The following is a 14,226-nucleotide window of genomic DNA, read 5'->3' as shown; positions in this document are numbered from 1 at the left end:
AAGAGAGAACCCACAGAATGGGAGAAAATCTTTGCTAGCTACTCTTCTGACAAAGGATTAATATCCAGAACACATAAAGAGCTCAAAAAACTTAGCACCAAAGAAATCAAATAACCCAATTAACAAGTGGGCAAATGAACTAAACAGACACTTCTCAAAAGAAGAAATACAAACAGCCAACAAACCCATGAAAAATGTTCAGCACTGTTAGCAATTAGGGAAATGCAAATCAAAACTACACTGAGATTTCGTATCACACAGAGTGGCAGTCATCAAGAATACAAACAACAGTGCTGGAGAGGGTGTCGGGGAAAGGGACACTTTTACACTGTTGGTGGGACTGAAAGTTAGTCCACCGCTGTGGAAATCAGTGTGGAGTTTCCTCAGGAGACTTGTCACGCAACCACCGCGTGACCCAGCCATTCCACTCCTCGGTACTTACCCTGAAGAATTAGTCACCTTACTGCAGTGATGCCTGCACACCCATGTTTACAGCAGCACGATTCACGGTTGCCAAACTATGGAACCAGCCTAGGAGTCCCTCAGCAGACGAGTGGATGGAGAAAATGTGGTGTGTATATGCGGAGGAGTTTTATCCATCAATAAAGAAAAATGAGATTATGGCATATGCAGGAAAATGAACGGAACTAGAGACCGTCACGTTACGTGAAACAGCCAGACTCAGAAGGCTAAGGGTTGTGCGTTCTCTCACATGCCGAAGACAGAGAGGAAGAAGGTGAACAAAGTGGGGGAGATCTCAAGAACTTCAAGGGGAGATCAGTGAGGAGGGGGACCAAGAGGTGGGAGGCGGGAGGCAGAGGGAAAAGGCTGGGGAGTGATATTGGCCAAATGGTACTGTCACGGTGTGTGTTGTGTGCATGCACACATCTGTAACGACAAACCCCGTCAGTATGTACAGTGGTGCACCGATAGGAAATGTGGGAGGAGGAAAGCCTGCTGCGGCGGGTGGGCTGAGTGTGAGCCCACATCCACCTGATTCCAGGGCGAGGGCGTTTTGGGGAGGGGCTTAGGCAGTTGGGTTTGCGTGTGGTCTTGAGGGCAGAGCACCCTCTGCCACAAACGCCAAGGACATGCTGTGCGAAGCCTGACCAGGAGGAGTGCCTCTCAGCTGTGAGGAGTTCCTGGAGTCACTGTTTGCCATCCAAGCTGTTGGTATGTGGTATTTGGTGTGGTGGCCCAAGCTGACTAACGTGACTAATTCCACAAAACACAGAGGGAACATTCGCAGATCATCTATCTGGTAAGGGTCTGGTATTCACAATATCCGAAGAACTCTTATAGTTCAGCCATGAAAGGCAAATAACCCAACTTAAAAATGAACAGTTTAAGCAGATGTTCTCCAGAGAAGGTGTACAAATGACCAATAAGCACGAGAAGATGCTGCGCACACGTAGTCATTCAGAAAATGCTGACTGAAGCCACAGAGAGGTACTGGCTCACCTTCACTAGAATGGCTGCAGTAAAAAAGACGGACGGTGACCAGTGCTGGGCATGGAGGAATCACAGTCCTCGGGCTCTGCTGATGGGACTGCAGCGCTGCAGCCACCTTGGCAGAGCCTGGCTCTTTGAAGGAAGTCATAGACAGAGTCACTGCCCATTGCTTGGGTACATCCCCAAGAGGGGAGAACCTGCTCGAGACCTCATATGAGAACATGACGTCCTCACAGTGATGCAGGAAACGAGCCGGACTGTCAGCTTAGGCTGCAGGAAGCGCTGGTGCCTGCTGCCTCACGGATGAACCTTGACCACGTCCTGCTAAGTGGAGGGAGCCAGGCACATCCCCGGAATGTCCAGCACAGACAGGCCCACAGACAGTTTGGGTGAGCGGCTGCTTGCCCAGGCCTAGGAAGGACTGCAGTGGCATGGGGGTTGGTTGTTATTGAGATGAAGATATTCTAGAATTAGATGGCTAAGTGGTTGTGAACCTTCCATCACACTGGAAGCCATTGGCCCTTACAAGGATGAGTTCTGGGGTTGTGAATTGTGTCCGTGAAACAGTGTCACGTTGATGCTCCATAAGGCTCGGCCTTGCTGTCATTGAGGAGTGCACAGCACGGTTCTGGTGGGTGCCTGTGGCCCTGCGCACACTCAGTTGGTCTTCAGGGAGACCTGTGGAGCCCAGGGTCAAGGGTGAGACACACTTGTGTCTCCTGTCACCTCCGTCAGGAGGGTCTGAGGCCCGGGCTCTGCGATCCCCACCAGAGCCGCAGCCATGAGCTTCCCTGGGGCTGGGGAGCACGTGAGCTATTGCTATTCCAAGTGGCTGTGTGCTGAGTTAAATATACCTGGTCTTTGAAGATTTAGTGCCAAGGATAAAAGAATGCAAAGTGTCTAATAGCTACTGATTGTGTGTTCAAATGAAAATATTTGTAAATTAGACAATTTTTGTTGTTGTCATGGTAGTGGGGATTAACCCAGGGTTCAGCCATGCTAGGCAAGCAATCTACCACTGAGCTACCATGAAAATGGAAATATTGGGATGTATTGAGTTAAATGAAATCTATCAACAGATTTTGGGTTTTGTTTTGTTCTGTTTTTTCATTGCTGGAGATGAGCCAGGACCTTCTGCACATGCTAGGCAGGCTCTGCCGCAGCCCTCCTACATTCCTCCCCCCACCACCCCCCTAGAGACATGGTCTCCCCAGGCTGTCCAGGCTGGCCTTGAACTTGCTGTCCTGCTCATTGGCCTTCTGATAACTGAGACTACAGGTGTTCACAGCTGTGTCTGGCTTCTTTTACTGGATATTAGAAATCGTGTGTGGCTCTCATTGTGTTCTGCCAGGCGGTGCCGCTCTGAGGTGCTGCATATCTCACAAACACTGCGTGCTAGGGGTTGGGCCAGGGTCTGGTGCACACGAGGCAGGCACACGGCCACTGCACCCTTGCTGTGTGTAGAAGGAAGCGTGTGTTCGGAAGGTCTCTTCCCACTTGATCCTCACCATCTTACTTTGTTTTTTATTTCCTGTACATTTATCTTTTTTTATTTCTTCCCTTTTGGTGAGTGTTCTTTGTTCCGTTTAATCTCCTTTTGTGGTTCAGCCAGTTCACAGCCAGGCCCCAGTTGTGGCAAATTAAGAGTATGTCCACACGCTGCCACGTGCAGCCTGGCCAGTGAACTGCCTGAGTGGAGAGCCACTACTCCAGGCAGCTCTGCCCGTATGCAGAAGCCCTTGTGTGCGCCTGTGCCCAGATCTGCACTCTGCCTCCCTGCTGCATGCCTAGCAGTCCTTCATCCTTTTCTTTGCTGGTCTGGTTCCTCTGGGGCATCCCTACTGACGAACGTCTAACTCACCCAGGTCCTGAATAGGCCGTGTTTGCTTTCCTTGGAGTGGGGTCGCTGCGTCATCTGGTAGATTGTCTGCCTATCAGAAACTGCAGGTAACAGACCAGGTGTTCCCCAGCATCACTAGCTTAATTCAAACTATTCTTCTGTTAACCAGGGTTCTTCAGAGAAACAGGACCAACAGGATGTATGTGTATAAGAAGATGTGAATTAAGAAATTGGCTTATGTGATTATGGAGGATGTATGTGTATTTGTGTGTATAAGAAGACATAAAATAAAGAACTGGCTTATGTGATTATGGAGGCTGGGAAACCCCAAGATCTGTCGTCAGCAAGCTGGAGACCAGGAGAGGCTAGCAGTAGTTGTTTTCAAGTGCAAAGCCTGAGAAGCAGGAGAACAGGCAGTGAAGTTCTGATCCAGCAGCCAGTAGGCTTGAGAACCAAGAAGAGCCAGTGTTTCCCTCCAAGTCCAAAGCCAGAAAAGATTGTCCTGGGGCTAGGGTCGTGGCTCAGCGGTAGGGTGCTTGCCTAGCATGGTGAGGCACTGAGTTTGATTCTCAGCACTGCATGTAAATAAATAAAACAAAGGTTCATCAACAACTAAAAAAAAGAAGAAGAAGAAGAAGAAAGAAAAGACCGAGGTCCCAGCTGAGCCCTCAGGCAGGAAGATCCTCTTTCTCTCTTATTTGTTTTGTACAGACCCATGATGACTGAATACAGCCTGTGCACACTGGTGGGCCCACTTTCCTCGGCCCTGGTCAGATGTCCACTTGTCAGAACCACCTCTGTGAAATCCCAGAGTGCTCTTGGACCCGGTGGGTACCAGTGGCCCAGGCCAGTGGAACAGCTGTGGCATCTGCTGTGGGGTCTGTCACACGTTCCTGATGACTGTGATGCCAGTGGTCCCGTGCACTGTGAGCCCTTCATCTCTTCCTGTGGACATTTCTGTTGTGCCCTTCAGCCATTTGAGAACGGGCTATGGTGCTGGAGTTGAGCTGTGGGTGTCCCGCAGGCCTCCCCAGTGTGTCTCCAGTGCGTCCTCTCAGGCCAGGCCTTGTTCTCCTCTCCTTAGACTGTTTTCAAAGGGCAGAGGTTTGGTTTCAGTAAGTCGATTTGTTTTCTTTCACAATGTCTTTTGTAACTTCTAGGAACCTTTGCCCATCTCAGGGTCTTAATATCTTATCTTTCTTTGTTTTTTGGAAAGTTTCCTGGTGTCAGCATGTACGTGTGGGTCTTGATTCATTTCAGGGTAAGTTTTACAGGTGCTGATCGAGTTCACCTTCCCATGTGAGTTTCCAGTCCTGGCAGTCAGAGTACTCCCCTGCCTTGGCCCCTTGGAGAGACATACTTGGCTGTGTGTGGGGGTCCATTTCTGAGTTCTCTGTTCTTCCTCGATCTCTATGTCCACTCCAAAACCAGTGCCATACTCGCTGGATGATGTCACTGTATAGTCTCAAAGTCAGGTATCATTGAAGTCTTTAGGAATTGTTCTCATTGTGGTAAAAGCACACCAGGTAGAATTTACTGTCTTGACCCTTTCCAGGGTACAGTAGAGTAGTGCGACTCTGTGTTCCTACTGTGTAGTAGGTCTCTGGCACTTGTCATCTTGCAAAACTGACATAGCTGCTGAAGGTGACTCCCTTGGAGCCCCTGGCACCCACTGTTCTGCTCTGGGGCTTTAAGAGTGACTGCCTTAGATAGCTCACGTAGGTAGAACCCTGCACGTGGGGTGCTGTCCTCAAGCATCATCATGTTGGGCCACACAGATTGGCTTCCTGCTTTAAAGGTGGGTGACGGTCTGCTGTGTGTATGTTGGTCATCACTGGCCTGTTGGTGGATGCTGGGCTGCTTCCACTCCTGGCTGCACTCCTGGTGGCATGCCCCTCTCGGACATCCTGCCCTGGGTTCATCTGAACAAGCACCCGAAAGTGGGCCTGGCTAGGCGTGGGCATCACACATTCAACTCTGAGTAGCAGTGGCACGTCCAGCAGATTCCCATCGACTGAGCCCGGAGTGCCAGTTTCTCCAGGAGCTCACGGGTGTGTCAGTGAGCAGGCAGGCAAGGACGCCTCTTGGTTTTGATTTGCAGGTCCCTGGTGGCTGCTGGGGTGCAGCATCTCTTCCTGTGCTTGTTTGCTCTCTTTAGAGAAGGTCTTCTCAAGGCCACTGCTCATGTTTTCCAGAACGTTGAGTTGGATGCGGTCCCATTTGCCCACTTTTGTTGTTAGGAATGTGTTCTTTGTGTTTGGTCTCATTGTCCCTCCTTCTCCCTTAAGGTCTGTTGAGTTTGTAGCCATGTTACCCATTTTCACTTAGGTGAGCTGTATCTTGTGTTGGCCTCTTCTTTCTCACGTTCTTTCCTTGTATCTTTTGTTGTCCTTCTGCGTAGACTTGCCATCGTGCTTCACTGAGGGCTGTCCCGAGTCTTTTTCCTCCCAGAAGGACTTGTGCTTACTACCGTGATTACTGCCCTGGTAGTCCTTGTGAATCTGTAAGTGTCTTCGTTTGCCCTCATTCTTGAATGAAAATTTGTTTTGGGTTACTCTTGAGCGTCTGAGCTCCATTGCTCACTATCAGATGCCCTTTGGGTAGGAGCCTGTGAAGGAGCTGTTGGCACTGACCGCCAGGACGCTTTAGGACGGCTCCGGGGAGAGCTGGCACAACATGGAAGGGATCTGGCCCGCTTTCCTGGGATTAGGTGGAGGAGGGAAGGCTGTGCCCAGGACTGCCCAGGTTCCAGGGAGAGGTGGGCGTAGGGAGGACACGGGCATAGGAAGCCACTGCTTGCTGCCTTGGTAGGTGCACATGTGATGCAAGTTGAGAGCCCCCGCGAGAGTGCGCAGGGCTTCAGCACCTGTCGCCTGATCTCAGTTGGACACCACGAGCTCTGGGCACCAGCCAGGGGCATGAGGGGAGACAGGCCGGGCCTTTCTTTCTTTCTTTCTTTTTTTTTTTTTTTTTTACGGTAAGAATTATGATTTAATGATTATGAAAGTAATACATATTTCATTGTAGAAAATTTAGAAAATTACACGAAGTATAAAGAGGAGAACCTTGAATATTCATAATCCCTAGAGTAGTATTTTTGACAGCCTCAACAAATAAATGACATTGTGATCAAATGATTTCCCACAGAAGGAGGAAGAGTTAGGGGGCCCAAGGGGCCTCTCCCACAAAATCCCTAAAGGTTAAAGCCCTATTATTACATCTCCAACAATACAGCTTCCAGGACTTGGAAGTAGCATGGGCTCTTACTGGGAGCATGGGAACAGCAGACTATAAACTAGACAAATTATAAACTTTGACAGTTTACTTTCATGCCTAATTGGTAGTTGGCTACTCCCCATTTCTTCATCTAGATCATCGATTGTGAAAAATCCTCCTGAACTTTTCTGTACTCCTTTTGAAATCTGCAGATAAAAGATAAGAAGCCTTCATCCTTTTGCAGACAGTGAGATTACCTGGGTGTCCCAGATCTTTATTTCTTTAGAAATACAAGTTGGGGAGCAATAGTTCATTAGTTAGAATGGGCTAAGACCTGATAGTTTAAATCCAGCCCAAGTTCTCTTGCTAGTAATTTTTTTTTTAAATTTATTTTTATTGTGAACAAATGGGATACATGTTGTTTCTGTTTGTACATGGAGTAACAGCATACCATTTGTCATCATACATTCACATAGGGTAATGAGGTTTGATTCATTCTGTTATTTTTTCCTTCCCCCCACCCTCCCTCCCCTCTTTTCCGTCTATACAGTCCCTCCTTCCTCCATTCTTGCCCCCACTCCCACCCCCCATTATGTGTCATCATCCGCTTATCAGTGAGATCATTTGTCTTTTGGATTTTTGAGATTGGAGGCCGGGCCTTTCTGCCCGGTTGGGGCCAGCGAGAAAGGGGAAAGTGGGCAGCACAGGTGGGGCCTTACCGCAGCCCAGAGAAGTGTGATTGGGCATGACCCTGAGAACCAAGGGCAGGGAGGAATGGCTGCAGGAAGTCCAGGCTGGGCCATCTTGAGTTTGGGGTTAGGAATGGAGACTGGTGCCCAGAGTGGGTCAGGGCTTAGGGTGGGGCCCAAGGAAGAGAGCAAGAAATTGACGGTGAGCATTTAGGAGCCGTGATGCAGTTGGCAGGTCAGTGAATGTCCCTGTTGGGTGTCTGTCCTGGGTGTTGCAGGCTGTGCTGTGTAGGCACAGGAGTGGGCCCTTGGCAATGCTGGCTGAGCACTGTTCCCCGAAGGTGTGCCAGATCTGGAATTGGGCTCTTTCATCAAAAAAATAAGAGTTAGCTTGGACTGTGGCCTTGCAGTATAAGTGGCTGGAACCTGCTGCTGCTGAGTGTCAGGGCATTGCCTGTCTCCTTGGATAGAAGTTAAAAATGAACATGCCCAACTTGTAGAACTTGCTTTGCCATTGGCTGTGTGGACCAAGCTTCTCTGTCAGAACGTGGGGCTGCTCGGATGTGTTAGTGTCAGCAGTCAGTTGTGCTCGGATCCAGAGCATGCGGAGGATGCAGGAGGAGCCAGTCCCATGGAACCCGCTGCTGGGTTTTGTTCCTGTCCCAGTGGGTGTGTCAGGCGGCTCTCCTGCCTTGCAGTTGAGATCTGCATACATTACCTGGCGCATGCGTGGATTGAGCTGTGGGTACAGTTTTGTAACCTCCTCATTCTTGGTTAGGTTTTTTTTTGTTGTTGTTGTTCATTTTTATGGAAATAATTTTAATGACTGAATCCGATAATAAAACTTTGGGGTTTTTGTTTATTGTACGTGTTGGGATTGATTTCAGTTCATTTTTTAGTAATTTAGTACTACTATGCTTGGTGAAAATGTGAGTCCAGGTCAGATGGGGAGCGACCCGTGGTCCTCCTCCAGGGTGAGGACCTTGCAAGACTGGTGTGGGTGCTGGGGAGGCAGGAGACAGCATGCTGGTGGAGCCCCTTCAGCCTGTCTGTGTGCCTGCCTGGTCTGAACCTCGTCTGTCAGTGGGGAGCACTCAGGCCAGTGAAGTCTGCTGGGTGCTGCCTGTTGATGACGCAGTGCTGGTGGCCTGGACCTGGAGCTCTTGTTCTCAGAGCAGTATGGGTCCTTCCTCTAGTTGGATGAACACCCAGAGACTGGCAGGACATTTGGGCCTGAGTCAGTGTCCCACCTACCCCAAGTGCAGCCTCTTCCTCTCATGGGTTCTCATCTTTTCCGGAGGGGTCTAGCAAATGCTTGCATTCTGACCTGTATGCCCCTGCCATTGTGCTTTGACGTTGTTTCAAACTCACAGAAGAATTGCAGAGACCACGACAAACCTTTGCAGAGAGTCTTACCACAGTGTCTCTGCAGTGTGTCTCCTGATGACCACTCCTGTGTTGCTCTGGTGCCTTGGGCAAACTAACCCCCTTCCTTGAACTTGTAGACAGGAGCCTGTACCTGTAGCCCAGGGATGGCTTGGAACTTCGCCCAGTCTGTGCATCGCCTAGGCATGATGGAGGTAGCAGGTAGCTGGGGCTGTGCAGAGGGCGCCCACGGACTGTGGTGCTGTGGAAGCCGTGTTCAGTATGACTGTGCCTCGTGGTCTAATTGCAAAGGCTTCCCTGTGTTGCTACACTAGATGGTGGTGTGGTTGAGGACTGGACATGTGCTCTGCTCCCCAGGATTCTGCCTCCCGCAGGATGCAGCCACATGGGGTGGCACATGGGAGCACTGCACCAGGGAAAAGGGGCAGGTGCTATGGCAGGGGTGCAGAGAGTGCCCAGAGCCCTGTGTTTATGTTTTTCCTGTCATTCATCATCAGATACTTGCCAAGAGCCTGGTGTGTGCTGGGTACCAGGCTAGATTGCTGTCTGGTAGGACTTCCTCATTCACGGGCTATAGACAGGAAAGGAAGGCTCCACCCCCAAAACCCCCTTCTTCTTTTTAAGAAGTACTGAATCCTTAGGAGAGGGCATCCTTGAAGGCAGGTGTATGTGATCCTGAGGGTCCTGCAGTGCACCCTGGACAGCCACACTTTCCCTAGGCTAGTCATGCACGAAGAGCAGAGCCTGCCGGGATGGCGCTTGCACGTCCTGCGCTGCCCTGCTGTGCTGGGAGAGGCTGGGCAGCCCCCACTCTCTGGTGCCCAGCCTCCACTCTCTGGCCAGACCGTCAGTCTGGTGAGCATGCTGCAGTTTGGTAGCTTCCCTGCCCTCCTTCCCAACTTTGTGAGACTAATGTGACCAGCAAGCGTGATTATCAGCTGACTTTGCTGGGCCTCCTCGAGTGTCTGACAGGGCTCACCTATTGGCACTCTGCTGCTTGTGCCAATAAGACGTTAGGCATGACTTCCTGAGAATGCATGCACACGGCATACTGCCACCCATGGTGGGTCCCCCGCGGCCCTAGGGGATGCCTGGGTGGAGGGCATCTGGCCGGGGGAGGTGAGTAGGGAGTGGCAGTCAGGGCACCAGCAGCACAGTACTGGCCTTACCACCACCCTGTGTCCCCACTTTCAGGGAGAAAAGCAGGTTTGGGGGAAGCCAGAGGCCAGTCTTCTCCCATCTCGCCATTATCCCGCTGTCCCTGATCTGAGGAAGCCCAGCCTCTAAGCCAGGTTCATGTCTCCCTCCCTATGCCCCTGCCTTCCTCAGTGGCTTCATTGCAGGGCTTGGTGCCTCTCTGGCATGGGGTTGGGCAGAGCCCCTGACCATCTTTTCTTTCCCGTTGAACATGTGATGGCAGAGTTGAATAGACAGCGCTCTGTGGTCAGACAGGAGGCATGGTGCTGGCGTGGCTCCTCATGAACAGCGTTTCCCGGACCCCATCTAGGATGAAGGAAGTACGTGGTGGGGGACACGTGGTCTGGCACATTGCTCACAGTGTCAGAGCCGGGAGATGGCGGAGGTGACAGGCAGCAGACTCTCCGTGGCCTTAAGCTTCTTTTTCCTCATTTTCCAGTTTTCTAAAGGGAATAGGATTTTTTATAATTGGAATGACATAAATGTTCTCTTGTGGAGATTGTTAAATGTGCATTTGTAATTTCACACACCTGTGGACAGCTTCACGAGCTTCGTGAACGAAACCTTCTGCACCTCCTTGCCCATCCTGATGGCCCTCCGCAGTGGCAGCTCTGCCCACTGACCCGCTCCTCACGGGCTGAGAGGAGAGCTGGCACTGACACTCCTTGTTGGTTGTTTCCTTAACTGTGTGTTTTTCCAAATGAACTTTGGGACTATTTTGTCAGTATATGCTTAAAACCTCTTTGATTGACACGGTGGCCCATGCCTGTAATAGCAGCAATTCCAGAGGCTGAGGAGGATGGCAAGGCCAGCCTCAGCAACTTAGCAAGACCTTATCTTGAAATACAAAATATAAAGGGTTGGGATGTAGCTCAGTGGTAAACGCCCCTGGGTTCCATCACCAGTACTGGCAAAATTATTTTTTTGGAAGACCGAGCTGCGTACTGTAGATTTGGGGCAGTGTGTGTCTTTGTATCAGCCTCCGCATCCGGGCACTGGCATGGCCTCCCTCAAAGGGCTTCTACTTTGTGGGTTCTGGTCAAGGTTTTGTCTCCAACCTTGCTTTTAGGAGTGCTGTGAAGGAGTCGTGCATGCTGGGTGTGGCCTGGGGTGCCCCACACCATTAAGATTGGGACCAGGGATTCTCACTGTCTTTTTTTTGTCCAGGTGCCCTATGAAACCCTGAATAAACGCTTCCGGGCTGCTCAGAAAAATATTGACCGGGAGACGAGTCACGTCACCATGGTGGTGGCTGAGCTGGAGAAGACCTTGAGTAGCTGCCCAGCCGTGGACTCTGTGGTCAGCCTCCTGGATGGTGTGGTGGAGAAGCTCAGTGTGCTCAAGAGGAAGGTTGGTGCTGTCACCCTCCCGGTGTGTCTTCAGATGTGCTGCCCCTGGGGGGGTTGGGTGTGCTGGCTGGCAAAAGGGTGAGCTGGGGGAGGAGCGCAGGGCGCCTGGGCTAAGCGAGGACTGGGTTGTCTTGGCTGTGGGAGTGCCTCAAGCCCAGGGGTGGGAAGCCAGCTGCGTGGCAGGTTGATAGGCTACTTCTAGAGGTTGACCTCAGAACTGCATGTGGAATTTCTTACTGCTGGACTAGGCGACCAGGGTGTTTGGACTAGCCTGCCCACTGAAGACAGCACAGAAAGTGAGGTAGGAGGTTTTAGAGCGTCTTCCTAGAAGTGTCAGGGAGTTCCTTAGGCAAAACATCACCAGCTCAAATTGGAGGCGGGGTCAGAGGTGAAAAGGCAGGGAGTGGCTGCTGCCCTGGCCAGTGGCCCTGGGCCAGGAGCATGGCCTGCTGGAGCTGAGCTGGCCCCTGGCTCTGCACTCTAGGCAAGGCTGCTGCAGGGGTGCACTCACGATGAAGGCTCTCGCAGCCCAGGTTCAGAACCGCGGGGCCGCAGGACCTGAGCCGTCAGTGTAGCCTGAGTGGTCCCAGCGCAGAGCCTCAGGCTGAGGAATGCAGACTGTCCTTGGGAGAAACCTGTCGTTCTGAGCACTTGTTCTTAGCATTAATGTTTCAAGTACAGTGTCCAGCACAGAGGCAGCCAGGAGCAGAGGAGCATCATCTGTCAGGGGCCTGTGCAGACCTCAGATGTGGGGCGGCCAGGGAGAGACCATTGCTGCAGGCACAGCAACAGGGACCAGAAAGCCCCGGCCTTGCTGAGGGAGCAGCCGGGAGGCCAGCTCCTGTCTGCACTGGGTGCGGCTGACACGTGCGGCAGAGGCCTGTGTTGGGCAGCACAGGTCAAGAGCGTTTCCATCTGGGTTGATTTTGAACAAAGCTGACTTGGAAATATAAGTTTTGAAAGGTAGCTTTATAATGACAGTTTAACCAGGAAAGCATTGTGAATCTCAGAAGGTACAGATCTGCAGCATAGCTTCAGAACACACACACGAAACCAGAATGACAGCTGGGAGAGAGAGGGTTCGACCTGTCTCTGTCAGTGATTCCTGGGTGGAGCACAGAGGTGGACCCGCTCTGGTTCCTTTTATTTCTGCCTAGGATCCCGCAGTGTCCCCAGCTTGTCTTTCTGGAGTCCTGGGGCGTGGGGCCCGTGTTCCCGTGGGCGGGCCCGTGCCTCCCCTGAGTGTGTCTTTGTGTGTGCTCAGGCGGTGGAGTCCATCCAGGCTGAGGACGAGAGCGCTAAGCTGTGCAAGCGCAGGATCGAGCACCTCAAGGAGCACAGCAGCGACCAGCCGGCTGCAGCCAGCATGTGGAAGAGGAAGCGCATGGACCGCATGATGGTGGAGCACCTCCTGCGCTGCGGCTACTATAGCACAGCTGTGAAGCTGGCGCGCCAGAGTGGCATTGAGGTGGGCCAGCCTACGTGCCGTCTGCTGTGGGAGAAGCCAGGGTTGAGAACATGGCCTGTGCTTCCCGTTGGCCTGGGTCGTCGCCCACGATTGAATGGGGAAATGTGGAAAGGGACCTGGCCACCTGGCTCCTCTTCACTGGGTCCCCTTGGGCCGTGTTCCCGCTGCTGGACTGCCTGAGTGCTTCGGGCTTGCCTCGAGAGGGGCACTTCCCCGAGCCTGGCTCCACTGGCTCCCACACTGAGTGCAGGACCAGTGACCCCTGCCTCTGGGGCACTTTTAAGGCGAGGGCTTCTGGTGGGAGGGCACATCATGGTTTGGAGGCCTCCCCAGCACTGGGCAGAGCAGAATCCTGCTACCTCTGCTCTCACCTGGTCTTCACGGGTGCATTGGGGCCCATGGCCAAGTCCCCTCTGCTGTCAGGTTCCATCCGTGTGGTGGGGCCCACGGCCGTCAGACATGACGTGGTGTGTGCCCCTCCCGCACTGAAAACCAGCATCCAGAAGCTCTGGAGGCAAGACCTCCGTGCAGGGCAGAGAGCACAGTGAGCCTTCGTGGGCCTGGCCTCCCCTGGCACTAGCACACCCTGCCCTCATCTCAGGCCGCTGTGGCCCTCCTCACCCCACCCTTCAGCGGGCCTGCTGGTCCTTTCCTGTGGCACCCCACCCACGTGTGTGACTCCCGCCAGGCACGATGGGACTGGCAGCACCACCCTGGTGCGAGACTCGCCACTCGCAGCCACAGGAGTGGCCTTGGTGTCACACCCATCCCACCACCTGTCTGCCCAGTGTGCTCTCTGGTCTCCACTCAGGCCACGTTAGACGGGTGGTCCAAGTCACAGCCCAAGGCTCTGAAGGAGCGTCCAGCCAGGGCTTCCAATAAATCTGCCCTGTTCTTCGCTAGACTGCCCTCTGAGGAAGGTGCACTGGACCCTGCCCCTCTGGCTCTGCTGCCCATTGCTCCAACCCGCTCTCCGCTCTTCTGAGCTCTGAGGTTGCTGCTGCTCTGTTCAGGCCTCTTGGATGGCAGCTCTCTTGGGCAGCCTCCCTGGATACTTGGGGAGAATGGCGCCATTTTCTGTGACCTCTCCCAGCTTCTTCGTTGAACTTTTCTGCCCATGTTTGTCTGTCTCATGCGGCAGGAGGGAGGGCGGTGTGGGGGCACATGCTGTGAAGTGGGTGGAATGCAGAGGGAGCCCCTGTCTAGTTTTGGGGGCTGGCTCTGCTGCTCCTGGCTGCCTTGCAGGCTGTGGCATCTCCACTGACACACAGGTTGGTGTGTCCATTAGGGAGCTGCACGTGGTTCCCAGCCAGTAACCAGGGCTGGGCTCCTGGTGCCCTGCAGCCTCAAGGTCCAGTCTCTGGTGGCTCTAGAACCTCACAAGCAGACTTCCTTACTGCTGCCAGCTCCTTGAGGCTCCAGTGTGTGCCTGACGGCTCTTGCGCACTTGCAGGCCGTCCCCCTTCCTGCCTCTGTTCCTTTCCTTCCGTTGGACGAGGTGGACAGACACCGCTTGCTTACACTGCAGTCTTGGCAGAGGGACCACTGCACTCCCACTCCAGTGCTCTCTGGTCACTTGTCCTCTCCACCGTCCCTTTGCTGGCTGGCACATCCCTGGGTATTGGCTTT

The 14,226-nt window shown here is 52.8% G+C and overlaps 1 protein-coding gene across 3 annotated transcripts in view; it reads left to right on the top strand.

Annotated features, from left to right (window-relative positions):
- MAEA (macrophage erythroblast attacher, E3 ubiquitin ligase) overlaps window positions 1-14,226 on the top strand; it is a 39,028-nt gene that overhangs the window by 10,909 nt on the left and 13,893 nt on the right. For all 3 annotated transcript variants that reach the window (XM_079153641.1, XM_079153640.1, XM_079153642.1), the window contains exons 2-3: window positions 10,948-11,130; window positions 12,394-12,597. In XM_079153641.1, coding sequence (XP_079009767.1) covers window positions 10,948-11,130; window positions 12,394-12,597 — 387 coding nt within the window. The remainder of the gene's footprint in view (window positions 1-10,947; window positions 11,131-12,393; window positions 12,598-14,226) is intronic.

The sequence above is a fragment of the Sciurus vulgaris genome (genome assembly GCF_902686455.1).
Source record: "Sciurus vulgaris genome assembly, chromosome: 9".
Classification (NCBI taxonomy): Eukaryota; Metazoa; Chordata; class Mammalia; order Rodentia; family Sciuridae; genus Sciurus; species Sciurus vulgaris.
This window is presented reverse-complemented; position numbering and strand designations above follow the sequence as displayed.